This window comes from Pipistrellus kuhlii, unplaced genomic scaffold (assembly GCF_014108245.1).
Source record: "Pipistrellus kuhlii isolate mPipKuh1 unplaced genomic scaffold, mPipKuh1.p scaffold_m20_p_7, whole genome shotgun sequence".
Lineage (NCBI taxonomy): Eukaryota > Metazoa > Chordata > Mammalia > Chiroptera > Vespertilionidae > Pipistrellus > Pipistrellus kuhlii.
In genome coordinates this window covers 34,834,751-34,849,196 of record NW_023425573.1, presented here as the reverse complement: position 1 = coordinate 34,849,196, position 14,446 = coordinate 34,834,751, and the positions used below count along the sequence as shown (strand labels likewise).

General features: G+C 38.2%; 1 protein-coding gene across 1 annotated transcript in view; it reads right to left on the bottom strand.

Annotated features, from left to right (window-relative positions):
* The window catches only part of PDE11A (phosphodiesterase 11A), a 265,912-nt gene that overhangs the window by 131,421 nt on the left and 120,045 nt on the right, over positions 1–14,446 (bottom strand). Inside the window, exons 8-10 of the mRNA XM_045575416.1 lie at positions 6,387–6,462; positions 3,914–3,981; positions 2,908–3,000 (exon numbers count right to left, since the gene is read on the bottom strand). Coding sequence (XP_045431372.1) covers positions 2,908–3,000; positions 3,914–3,981; positions 6,387–6,462 — 237 coding nt within the window. The remainder of the gene's footprint in view (positions 1–2,907; positions 3,001–3,913; positions 3,982–6,386; positions 6,463–14,446) is intronic.

The window sequence follows — 14,446 nt, the reverse complement described above, 5'->3', positions numbered from 1 at the left end:
AGGAAGGAGGGAGGGAGGAAGAAAGGAGGGAGGGAGGGAGGGAGAGAGGGAGGAAGGGAGGGAGGGAGGGAGGGAGGAAGGAAGGGAGGAAGGAAGGAAGGAAGGAAGGAAGGAAGGAAGGAAGGAAGGAAGGAAGGAAGGAAGGAAGGAAGAAAGGAAGAAAAAGAAATCCTTCTAGCTATTCTTCTATATGGATTCCTGGGCTATAGAAGGGGTCTGTGCCACCTGATCAATAGAGTCAAGAATTTGGTATCTGGTGAGATAGGGATTGAGTGGAGGTGGGAGGGATAAAACCAAGATGGAAACAACAGAATTCTGACTGGGAATGCCACTTTTGACAATGGCACAAAATAATGCACACAAAACATATAAGTCTACACATATAAGTCAACTTCTGAAAGGGTGAGATTGTCATAAAGCTCAGAGTTGTGCTGGAAATTTGGGAGTGTCAGTAATAATTTCTGTGTCTAAAGACAGAATGTATCTGAGTTACACAAACAAGAGGGTTTCACTATGAACCCAAATAAGCAAGCAATTCATGCGTGAATAGACTGTAACAATATTAGCACTTTCTAGGTGACAGAATCTGTGGATTAGAAAGTAGTGTCAGTGAGAATGCTGACTTTCATTGGCAAACAACCATTTGTGCTTCAACCCAGTTCTTTTAATCCCTTCTCAACAGGAGGAAGATCTACTATGAAGGAGGTAAGGAATAAGAATATGAAGAGATTTAAGGTGTTCTATGGTTCTGTGTATGTGTGTGTAAATTATACCATGACAATAGGAAGTAGGTTTCAGTGGGACTAGTATATTGTATGTCCTCCTTTTTATAGTTGCAGAAACTAAGAAACAATGGGTGAGGCAACTCTGCAGATCAGAATGTGATGATGGTGAAAGAGACATGGCTCAATATTTGCCGTTCCGAATTTTTGTCCTTTGCTCTTACTTCCAATACATGATGATTTCTCAGTAATAAATATTCTTTTACAAGTGATAATGTAGCATTATTGCTACTTATGTGATTATATTGAGTATTAAAATATTCACATGCATCATTTCACTTAATACTCCCAACTGAGGTACGTGACAGAGCGAGGATTTGAAAATAGTTCTGTACACAGACATTAACACTCTAGTAGTGATTTTTACTGATGGGTTGCATGTTTACAGTTCACTATATATTAATTCACTCTCTATATATTGTTTGTATTCCTTATTGCAAAGATGTTACATATAACAAAGCTAAACTAGCTCAGAGAAAGAGCAAAAAAATACCTTCCTTCATTCTCTCCTTCCCTCCCTCCATTCAAAAACCACTCAATAAAAGTAAAAATTTTAAAAAAAATAACATAAAACAAAAAACCTAAAAAATACTTCCTCTGTGTTAGGCACCCTATTAGGCATTGGGAATAAGATTGCAAAAACAATAAAAATAACTGTGCTTCTAGAATTCACAGTTTAGATAGGAGAAAAAAGTATGTAAATAAATAACTATAATTTTATGTCTTGTAAACCTCAAAGTACTGCAGGTAGCACTGATTTGCTGACTTATCCTCCCCTTTGGTTTTCTTTTTCTAGTAACATCTTACTTGGTACATGGAATGTTTTGACAATTAGGTGTGTATTGTATTATAATAGAGGCTTGGTGCACAAATTCATGCAATGGTGGGGTCCCTCAGCCTGGCCTTCAGGTATCAGGCCAAAACCCACTCTCCAACATCCCCCAAGGGGTCCCAGATTACAAGAGGGCCCAGGCCAGGCCAAGGGACCCCATCAGTGCACAATCAGAGTCAGGGAGGGGTGTGTCCAACCCCTCTTGCCTAGTCCTGATTGACCAGATCCCAGCAGAAAGCTAACTACTGGTCAAAATGTCTGCCCCCTGGTGGTCAGTGCACATCATAGCTACTAGTCAAATGGTCACTTACACTTTTATATAGTATATAGATTGCTCTATAAAGTGTTATCTTGACACTGACATTTTATCTGCCTTACTTAATAAGTATTTCATAGATATAAACAAAGTCTTTGATATAGCTACAGAGCAAGAAGAAAATAGGTCTTGGGTCAAAACAAGCTGGGATTCAGAGGAGATAAGCAGGAACAGACTATTGAACTTCATGGGGATGGCAGGGAAGGGTGGGTGGGAAGATATAAACCAATAAATTTGTATGCATAACCCATGGGCACAGATAATGGAGTAGTGAAGACCTGGGGGTGGGGGATAGGAGTAGGCTGCAAGAGAATAATGGGAGAAAAAGGAGGACCTATGTAATACTTCAACAATAAAGTTTTTTTTTTTAAATTGTTCTTTTAGCCTGGCATGCTTGGCTCAGTGGTTGAGCATTGACCTAAGAACCAGAAGGCCACAGTTCAATTCCCATCAGGACATATGCCCAGATTTCAGGCTTGATCCCCAGTATGGGGGATACAGAAGGCAGTTGTTCAATGATTCTTTCTCATCATTGACGTTTCTATCTTTTTCTCCCTCTCATTCCTCTCTAAAATCAATTTAAAAAATTTTAAAAAGAGAATTGTTCTTTTAGTTGTGAATTTTTGGAATATCTATATGTGTTCAAAATAAGTTCATAATACACTTAAAATCCTGAGAAATTATTTTTGAGTCATCACTTCTAATGAACCTAATATTTAAAATTTATTATTTAACCATACAACATATATGGATAGGCCTCAAAGAATCTGTGAACTCCCTGAAATTATATATAAAATTGTGTTCATGTATACATTTTTCTAGAGAGGGTCTCTAGCTTTCACCAAATTCATATCCATGACTCTAATATGAGTAAGACCCAATGAATAGATCATTAAAAATTGAGAAATTAACAATGATTTTTCCCCTCATAAAATTAGGACTTTTAAGCATACAATTCTGACATATACTTTACTTACATCAAGAGCCACAGACTGCTTGGCCCAGGACTTCTTCACTTGATCGTACATAATTGTGTTGTTGATGCCCAGGCCACAAAAGATGACAAAAGCCTAAGGAAGAGAAAGCCCACTAATTAAAAATTGCAATAACTCATTGAAATAATCTAATATAAAAGCAGGCAGTTATCAGCGATGGGCCTGAAAATATAATTTTATAGTACACAGAGTTAGGCCTTGGGGAAATATACACATTAAAATTCATAATTACTATTGTCGTGTAACAGCTTTATGGCTCACAATGTGCATCAGAGAAAATGTTAGTTTACTGTCATTGAGAAGAAATGACTTCATGCATTTCAAAACATGCTTACAGTCTGTTTAAATGTGTTCTTTGTTTAGGCTGTGGACTGATGTTAGTCATTCCATTCCAACTGACCCAAAACAACCTCTTTCAGTATCTAGCCTATAAAATATTTTGGTAAAGAAATCAAGTGAGTATACCCACCGTTAAGTGTTAAGAGGAAGGAGGATTGATATGAAACCAGTTAGTAAAGAAGCTGTGAAGTATTCTCAGCTAAAAAAACAAAATTATCATGGAGTTTTCATGTTGGTCACTAGTACGGAATCTATAAGGAAGCCTATTCAAAGCCAACCTCCCTAGCTAAAGGGCAGACTGGAGTCAAAGGAAGCTTGTAATAAAGAGAGGTGGGGTCTCACAGCCCTGAACACACCAAAACAAGACAAAGATAAGGTAATTAACACTTTGAATAGAGAATGGCGGACTCAGTTCTGTAAAAAAAAAAAGAGGATAAATTAATCAATGGTCACACAATCATCTAATTAGTGAAAAAAATAGAATCAAACACTACCTAAGCATCTATTTAGTCTTTAAATCTTTCTTTAAATTCTGTCATACTGTTTTCATACAAAGATAATTAATGATTATTTATCCTTACAATTCTGGGCAAGCTGCAACCAAGAGACTATTGGTGTCTCAGCTATAATTCTTGCTTTATTTTCTTACCTCAAAAAGTCGTTGATCTGCATCATCAAAAGGCTTTCCATCAAGTCTATTTAACACTTGAGCCACTCCTGTAGGAAGATTTTGGCATATGTGGTCATTTTCTGCAATAGAGACTGTGTTTCTACAATATAGTAAGCACCAGCTGATTATATGCCTCCTTTAAGTGATTCCAGACTCCCCAGTTTAATCTCTGATCTCTCTAGTACCTGTGATGTGCATCACAGAAGATCTGAGATGAGCTGAAATGCAATCTACTTTCCAGGCTGTGAGACCCCAACTAGGTCTCATTGAAGCCTGGAGTTCTACCAGGCATCAATCTATTTCCTGAAAATGGTTTTCAAGATGACTGTACACAATAAATCTGATAAATCTGGCATACACACACACACACACACACACACACACACACACACACACAGCTTTTTATTTTTTCAATTCCCTGAAGCACAATGTTTGAGTGAGACAGTGTGACATAGTGATTAAGAACACTGTCCCTGCTGGGACCGGTTTGGCTCAGTGGATAGAGCATCGGCCTACGGACTGAAAGGTCCCGGGTTCAATTCCGGTGAAGGGCATGTATCTTGGTTGCGGGCACATCCCCAGTGGGGGGTGTGCAAGAGGCAGCTGATCGATGATTCTCTCTCATTGATGTTTCTAATTCTCTATCCCTCTCTCTTCCTCTCTGTGAAAAATCAATAAAAAATATATATATGTATATATAAAAAAAAAGAACACTGTCCCTGAAGTTAGACTTAGTTCAAATTTCAACTCCACCATCAGTATTACCTTGAGCAAGTTACCTAAAATTTTTAACACTGAATTTCCTCATCTGTAAAATAGAGGTTGAAATGTTAACTGTCTCAGAGGGTTATGAAGATTAAATGAGACAACATTTGCATGTTTGTAAAGCATAATACTCAAGGGGGAATATGTAAAGGATAATGATACTGTTAATCTTCAAAGCAAGGTTAGTGCTGTTGACTGCTACTAGTGAGTACCTACATTTCTAATAAACTTAACTTATATGTGCTTCCTCTTTCCAAAGTTCATTTCTGGCATTATTCCAGATGTTTGGGGACATGATTATTAAAACCCACAAGATTAACAAAAAAAAACCCCACTCATCAATCTTAAAAATTATTCCCTTGTGTCCTTATTTGGTACAAACAAAGAAAATAGCTATAATTCTAAAGCATGCTTCTATTTTTTAAAACACCTAAACATATGATGACTTTCCATCAGGGAGGTAAGTCATCATATGCTAAAAGACATATATAATTAAATGCAAATGTTTTGGCATGTAACAAGCAAACTAGTCTTAATTTTAAAAGAATAACAGATGTTTACTGTTAGGAATGAAATGAAAGACTGTATGTGAGATTTACATTGGACAGCAACAGATAACATACGTTGTTTCTTATGGACTTCCTCTTCTCTTTCAACTTAAATATATTTAAAATTCTGTACATGATGCAATTCAATGCAATGTACTAGGGGCTCAAATTCCTAAATCTTAGACTATTCTATATGTTCAATAATGTACTAATGTTTTTCTGCAAATTAAACAAACTGATGAAAAAATTTTTCTTAGAACTTAAGTCTTGACAACCTTTACAGAGCAACAAATTGGTAAGTGGCAGTGTCCTAGAGTTTAAGAGGCAAACTTGGGGAGACAGAGAAGCAAATAGATGCACTGGTTACCAAATATATGAGTTACCTTATGCCTCTTAGGAAAAAAAAAATCACATTTTCATTGCATTTCAATAATTTTAACTAATGCTTACATCCTTCACAACTTCTTTACTTTAATCACAGACCTCTTCTTGCTAGACTTCCTTCTTAGATGTAATGTTTTCCTGACTGGATTTTTGAAGGGATAGAAGGGAGCAAGGAGGGAGAGAAGAAATGGAAGCTGCTTTGGTCCACAATTCCCATATTCTGGGGAAAGTGGAGCTTATTTCTGAATCATCTAGACAGAAGGATGTATGTTCAGCATGTGTCTAGTAATTCATGTTCCTTCTTTCTTTGCATTTAGTCCATGTGTAAACGCATAGATATAAATATGTAGATGTTTGTAGGAAAGCTTGTCCTAGGAGGTAGGAGGCTCGAGTTTTAGTTTTAACCCTGCTACCAACTCACTCTGTGATTTTATTCATCTTTGCAGCCAGCCCCCTGCCCTGCCTTAGTTTCCAAAGGTTGAGGTAAAAGAATCCTATTAGTTACTTTCTGAGATTCCCCTCCAACTTCAAAAATATTGGTTCTTATTTAAAGAACAGATGTTTGTTCACTGATGGGATTAAGGTAGATTCATCAGAAGTCTGCACTTAGAAGATTACACAAGAGTATGAGACATAGGTTGATGAATCCTAGGCATAAAAAAGGGGCATTCATAAAAAAAAAAAAAAAACGGATATATTTTAAATTAAATTTTTATTTCTTAAAAAAGTGTTTGAACATTTAGGTGATGTCTTACCAATTATTTGGTGGCTGCTATTCCAAATAGGTACGCAGAGAACGGATCTTATGTGAAAACCAGATATCTGGTCAGCCTAGGATATAAAAGTAGTTAATTGAAATTAAACATCGTGTACTCATTTCTCTCTTCTGCTCTTCATAACAAGTATTTTAAAATAATATTTTTAAAAACACATTATAATTTAATTTTTAATGTATACTTATCTCTTTTAGTTTAAAACCTCACAAGGAAACCAAGCCCTAACCAAGTATGAATCAACAAAAATCCCCATACCAAAGACAATGATGATTATAAGCTAAGATTTACTGGATGTTCGCTCCAGGCATGATACCTGTTTACAGTTTTCACATGAAATATCTCATATACTTATCAGATAAGACTTAGAGAAATCAACTACCTAGAAAATGGAGAGACTGGCTCAAAGGAAGCCAGACGATAACAAACACATCCATCAACTTTATCTTCTATAAGAACAAAGTGGGGGTACACCCCCCCCCCCGCCCCGCTCCCTAAGGACAATGGCTACATTACAGCAATGCTAGTGAGCATGAGGAGAAGGAAGTCAATTTTAGAGGAATCTGGAAGGCATAATGTATAGTCTTGGGCTAGCCAGAGCAGCACTAGAATGTCTTGGGTCTGTTTTGTTTTACTGAGAGCCATACACGATTGTTGGTGGTCCTGAACCAGCACTGAACAGTAGGCACAATTGCCTCTGTCGACTGTAGGACAACTGTAGGCTCTGTCTAACCTCCATTAGGAAATCTTAAGCAGCTGAGGAAAGAAGAAAGGGAAAATGCAGTAACGGAGATAAACAAGGACAGAGACAGTTTGAGAGGCTGGTGGTGAGGATGGCAAAGCTTAGACTGTCGGTAAAATGAAAGATATATTTTTTAAACCAAAAATCAGTGCAGTTTCCCAGTTAATGGGTCTAATTAAAGATGGTTTATCTCTAGGAGCCATCAAAACATAGTTGTCTTATTTTCCAGGCTCTCAAAGGTAGTTAAAGAAAATGTTAAATTAATTGATGATAATTTATTAATATGCAATATGTTTCCTTTCCCTAGGGATATGTACAACTTTAACAATAATCTCAAACAAAACTTTATCCTCCAAATGCCTATCTACTGGAGAGAAATTATGGCACTGGAACAAGCTGAGAGAGATGTTTTCAGTGAGTCATTTGATTTCCTTGAAACAATAGAGAAGCGGTTTCTTTTTGCCCACCTTACCGGCCCATGAGATCAATCCTAATGGCTCCTAGAACAATGCCTACAAGTTCCTGACATGAGCATTCCTAGAATAAAATAACAACTGACCTTTGGGCTTAGAAAGGTCACTGTCTCCACAACCTATGCAGCAAAATTTGTTTGACTCTTAGAACTACGGGACTCCTATTTATCTTCATCACCCACAACTACCCCATTCTATATTCTATTCACATATCAGTAATCCCCCTAAGCTTCCTCACCCTCCTGGTCATCTGGAACTCTTACATCCACTGTCCAATCTTCTCTACCATACCCTACCTACTTTCTGGAAAGAATCTCAAACTGGCCCATCCTAATTATCAGCAACTGGGAAATTATTGGTTGCAAATGCATTTCAACAGATCCACAGAGCTCTAACTCTGACTGGTATCAATTGTGTGCCTTTCCCTTTGTAATAGAAACATAAGTGGTGACCAGAAGGCATTATGAAGGTGTTACAAAGAATCTTTCCCAATAATAGGCAAATGTGTAAACTGACCATACCTCCCCTACACCCACCAGCCAATAGGAGGGAATATGCAAATTAGAAAGACAAAGATGGTGACTGCCCAGCTGTTCCAGGAATGGAGTGGCCGGGGAGGAGAAGGGGGGATGCGTGCTCTGAGAGGGAGGTGGATGGAGTGGTGGTGAAGGAATCTACAGGAGCGACACTTCCACCATAGCGAGGACCAGACTGCAGACTGCAGCAAAGACGGCAGACTTTGGCTGGAGTCTGCAGCAAAGATCTCTGGCCAGAGTCTGCAGCAAAAATGAAGATGGCAGACTCCAGCTGCAGTCTGCGGTGAAGACGAAGGTGGCAGACTCTGGCTAGACTCTGGCTGGAGCAAAGGCCTGGGCGCTGGAAGCCAAGGGAAGAAAGGCCTAGTGCATGAATCTCTTCGTGCAGTGGGCCTCTAGTAGACACTGAACTGTCCTGCAAGGCTAGTATTCAGTATCCCAAATTGCGGGGATATTTTCCTATTAAGATCTGACAGGCGAAATGGACTTTAATTCTCTATGTTGGATAATCTCAGAGATCGTAGCCCCATTATCCTTAAGTGCTCACGTAAGGGTAAGACCTATTGAGTTGTCTATAACAGGCTTTAACAAAAAGGTCAGGGAAAGAAGTTCATATGGAAGAACTGTCTATGACTGAAGAATGACAGAGTTAAGATCATAATACCTCAGATTTGACTGTGTAACTCTGGGCATTGGCCACCATGGCAGAGGAGAACTAGGCAGTGATGGGTTACCCACTGCTGAATTTGTGACACATACATAGACTGCCAAGCCATTCACGCACAAAGCCTGCCCTACTTTTTAGTTATATTTTGCCATTCCCCTGGCTGCACCTTTCCCATTTAATTGTTGAGTCCAATTATTCATTCCTGTTACAGGCAGAAAACAAACCCTTCATTTAATGGTTCTGAAATTCTCTTCATCGCTACACTAATGGAAGGAAATGTTAAATTAAGAAGTAGAATATTGTACCTTGTGTTGATTAAATAATGGCTTGCTGTGCATTAGTGTATTGTTTTAAGGTGTTGTTTTGAATCTAATAGAAAAGAAGAGCAGAAATTTTTACAGATCACAGATGATGTTCTGGAGCACAGCTAACTATTGAATTCTCAAGCACAATGCCAACTAAACAAGGCCAGAATAATTGCCTCATGGTGAAGATATTTGTAAATAGCGTATGCACTAAAAGAAGCCTCCTGATGCAATGGCAGGTCATCTGCAAATGTACTTTATGTGCATGCTATTTGGACATTTTAGACAAGGATCTTAGAATAATATCCAAGCAACACTCCATGTTGGCAAAAGCAAGAGAAAGTAATCTACTTGAATCCCTAAGGATATAGCAAGGCAACTTAATTTACCTAAATCTTAACGTTATTTCAACTCTGGCTTTTAATAATTGTTTATAGTTTTTAGAGGGCTCATGATAGCTTGGTAAAATATAAAATATAAAAGGGCTAACATTTTAAAGCATCTTTATAATTTTTCCTGATTACACAAAAATAACATAAACACTTGTGAAATTTTTAAGTAAAAATAAAATCAAAAGCACTGATCTTGCCATCTCTAGAAAAGACAACTATTAGCAGTTTGTTATAACTTCTTCCTTATCTTTTTCTACATATATATTAAAATATGTTCTACACCAAGTTATTCTACGTTTAATAGTACTTAAATCTGTATTTTAAAAATATATTTTTATTGATCTCATAGAGGAAGGGAGGTGAGATAGAAACATCAATGATAAGAGAGAATCATTGATTGACTACCTCTTGCACACCCCACACTGCAGATCAAGCCCGTAATCCAGGCATATTCCTCAATTGGGAATTGAACTGTGACCTCCTGGCTCATAGGTCAATGCTTAACCATTGAGTCATGATAGCCCCATAGTATTTAATATATTTATTAGTAATATAGATAACATATTCAATAAAACTAAACAATATTCAATGATAATGTTTATTATATACTAAACATTGTTCTAGTTATTAGTGACACATCAGAGAACAAAACTGACAAAATCCTGACCTTCATTGAGTTTACCTTCTATGAGGAAAGACAGATGGTAAACAATACAAAAAGTACATAAGTAAATTATATGTTAGAAGGTGTTTGGGATTAAGGGGTGGAAATAGAGCAGGATAAAAGGGATTAGGAATATCAAGGATGTCAAGCCTTACTAACGAATAACATCTGAATGGTGATTTTAAAGAGGTGAGGGTGGGAGTTATGCAGCAATTGGGGTAAAAGTATTTCAGTTGAAGGAGTAAGCCAGTGCAAAGGCCCTGAGGTAGGTGTGTGAGCCGCATGTTCTAGGAATTACATGGAAACCAGTATGGCTGGAGAAGTATGAGAAAGGGCTGGTTGTGGATAATCAGAGACCAGATTGTGTAGGACACTGAAAGCCTCTGAAAGAATTATAAATATGGCTGCTACTTTAGTAAAGAGACTTTGCAGCGTTTGTGAGCAGAGTTGTGATATGTGACTTAAAATTTTAAAGCATGGATACTCCCTCCCAAGGAGCAAATGTTCAATAAAACTACAATACCTATGAACAAGATAACTCATGAACATGTGTTTCTTAAGCCACTATAAGTATATATAATCAGTTTATATTTAATAGATCATTTTCATCTTCTATGCTTTTCAAGGATCACAAATTCTTACAACAAAATAAACATATTCTGATCTTCATAATGTTGCAAAATTTAAAACTCAGAAATTTAGTTTCAGTCTGTGACTATCCTTATATAACCATTCTGTCATAATTTTCCACACATAAACTAAGGAGCTAGGCTATAAAACCATGTATGTTATCAAGCCCAGCAGGTACTACTACTAAGAGTCAACTTGAACAGCCAGACAGCAGGCAAGTAATCACTGTGGTTCGCCCTCTAAGTCGCTCTGCTCACCGCAAGGAGAGGACTCCATTAAATATTTAACACAGCCACAAAGAGAACACCCAGCAGGTGGATAACTATGATTACTTGCCCCAGAGCCCTCACAGCAAGCATCTGACAGCACTTGGGATGAGCTTTATATCACATTAAAACATTCCTGTGTAGCTTTTATCAAAAGAAAGAACAACAGTTTCAAAACTGAGATTTCAAAATAAAGATCATTCTCGTGCTGCATATTTTGGGGCAAAGCTTCAGAGAAGTTATTATAAGGCTGAAAATTCACAGAAATTGGAAATATCTGTACAGTTAAAGCAAAGCTTGATAGAATAAATTATCTCTTATTAACAGAAAATAGTTACTGACATCATGAATCCCCCAACTGACAAGCTTGGTGTGTTCGTTGAAATTGGAGAAGAAACTACCAAATGTACATGAGGATGTACTGGGTTTAGCACCTGCAGTTGGAGATTGGGAGAATCTACGAAATGGTCCACGGGGCAAGTCATTCATAACTGCTGCTGAGCAATTTCATTACTGGAGAAGGGAAAGCCTACCAGCTGCCACTGATCAGGAATATCCACCTGGGCTTTAACATGAGCAAAAATTAAACTTCTAATGTATTAAATCACAGATTTTGGAGTTTGTCCATTGCATTGACTGACACAGTAGTTTGAATGTAGGCACCAGAGTTGTGTTTGAAATAAACCAGTGTGACTGGCTTTCAGCTACATGTTTAAAGGATTGGTGGGTTGCTTGGGGCTGGGCAGTGCAGTTGGCCCCTAAGCTTGATCACCCCGATCTGCCCAGGTAACCTGACCCTTGGATGCCTGACCACTCTTGTGAAGAGTCAGGTCTGCATATCGTTTGCCCCTATAAGGTAGGATCTGGTGATCATCTTCCCAAGGCAGCCAAGGCCACGGGACATACATCCAGCCTTAACCACATGTGGATATCTGCCATCGCTCCTTCTCTAACCAGAAAAGAGGAGACCTAGCCCCCCTGAAGTCCTGTGGGCTGTCAGATCATTGCCACCATCCCTTCTTTACTGTCAACAAACAATTACCCTCACTGTCTTCGTGCAGCGACTTTTCTCTTCCTCCATGTCTCTGGAGGAAGGGGACATTGAAGTTGGCTCGTCCATTATTCAAATTCGGCTGGTCTGCAGCTCTGGGTTAGGCCCCTCAGGCAGAGGAAAGGGTCTACTTTTAGATCCTGGAACTAAAACACTAGTCCTCAACCAGACCAATATCTTCGCCTGATATTCATACAGGACTCCATGGTTTACAAAATATGTATGCAGAATTTTACATGCTACAGTATGTGTGCAAGCAGTAGGTCCACAATTTTTCGGCTGGTAAGTGGAGCAGACAGGACCAAAAGGTAGGTCTGCCAGCCTTAGTTCATGTGCCTGTATGGAGAGAGGAAGGAAGGGTGGTCACTCTACTGCCAGGCAACCCTCAGCAGCAGATGCTCCCAAAAGGCTACTCAGAGAAGAACTGAATTAGGAACCAGAGGTGCAGTTTATTCTGTGCCCTGCCTCAAAGAAGCTGTGTGGCCTTAGGCAGCTCACTTCAGCTCTGGTGAATTAAAGAAATCTCTAATATTTCTATTAACTAAAAGTTTTTGTATCTATAATAAGAAACCTCAGGATATGGCCAGCCCACTTTTGTGTTCTATTCCAAGTCACTGCATTGCCTGATGAATTGGATTCCTTCTTTCTGCTCAGTAAAGAAAATTCAGGTTGCCAGAATTAGCATTGAGCCAGTGAGAAATTTAGCACAGATACCAGTGTTCAGGGTAATTGGATTTCTGGCATTATCTAGGTCTGTGTATAGAAAACCAGTAGGAAAAAACAAGAAATACTCTGAAAAGGATTTCCCATGCTACCTCTCTGCAAATTATCATTCTTGATAACCAAGTGCAAACTATTCAGGGAAGTCAGTGAGTGCAGAGAACAAAAAAGCAAATGCTTTCCCCAGCGGAGATAACAATTAGTCATCAACCTTGGATTTAAAACACAAAACTGTACCCTTATGTTCTACCACTGATAAATAATGACTTGATAATGATTACTGGGGAAAATATGAACTCATGTCCCAGACACCAGAAGAGAGGACACAACCTTTGCAGGGAGATAACATAGTTCTAAAAGGTACCCTCTGTCTCCTTGATGATTTCAGAATTAGTTTTAGTGAAATAATAAGTCAATTAAATTTTGTCATGGTGTTTTTATATCTCAAGGGAAATAACATGCTAATAAAAAACATATCTGAAATGGTTGTCTTTATTTCATGTTCTATACCATCAGGCTTTGTGCAGAGAAGGTTTTATCCTTTTAGCCTCTTGGGGAGGGCTGTGGATCAGTCTGAAGTCCATTTCATTCATTATTAAAATAAGCAGCTGGCATTTGTTACTGAGGAAAAATATACTTGAGAAGAAAGACAGCCTAAGCAAGTAAATAATTTTGATTTTTCTGGTGTGATACATCACACACACACACACACACACACACACACACACACACAAGCAAGCACACCACATACACACATTTATAGGACAGATCTACTAAATACCACACCTCTCTCACTCTCCTCTCCCTTCTCTCCTCTCCAGTTATATTGAAAAATTCCTTTCCTGCCGGGACCGGTTTGGCTCAATGGATAGAGCGTCGGCTTGGGGACTGAAGGGTCCCGGGTTCGATTCCGGTCAAGGGCATGTACCTTGGTTGCGGGCATATCCCCAGTAGGGGGTGTGCAAGAGGCAGCTGATCGATGACTCTCTCTCATCGATGTTTCTAACTCTCTATCTCTCTCCCTTCCTCTCTGTATAAAATCAATAAAATATTTTTTTTTAAAAGAAAAATTCCTTTCCTTTTTTTTCTTCAGCATAAGAAGAGAAACATAAAATAATTTTAAATTCAAGTACCATCCAAACACATCATGTAAAAATCATGATATAATACTCCTTAAGATTTTCATTTAAAATCTAGTGTTAGCTGTGTGGTAGATGGAAAGTACATAGGTAGAAAACCAAGAAATAATGACGGTCTAAAATAAATACACATTTTATCATAGAGTAGAATGTGATTTTATAAAGTAGTCACTGCTTTAGCTACTACAGTTTACTGTTTTCAGACATCATTGCTTCTAATGACTGGATCAGGGCATGAAATTTTTATGCTCAATCCCACAGAAATAATTGTTGCCTTTTTGCTCAACAGTCCATACTGTTGGTTCTATGGATCATTGGGCAGTCTCCCTTATTGGAATAGACTGCAAAGTGTGGAGAAAATGTAAAAAGCTGCATCACTAATCAGGAAGAGATGTGGTAAGAGTCTGCCTATAGATAGACATAAGGATGTGGTACATTCAAGCTCACCACATTGTAT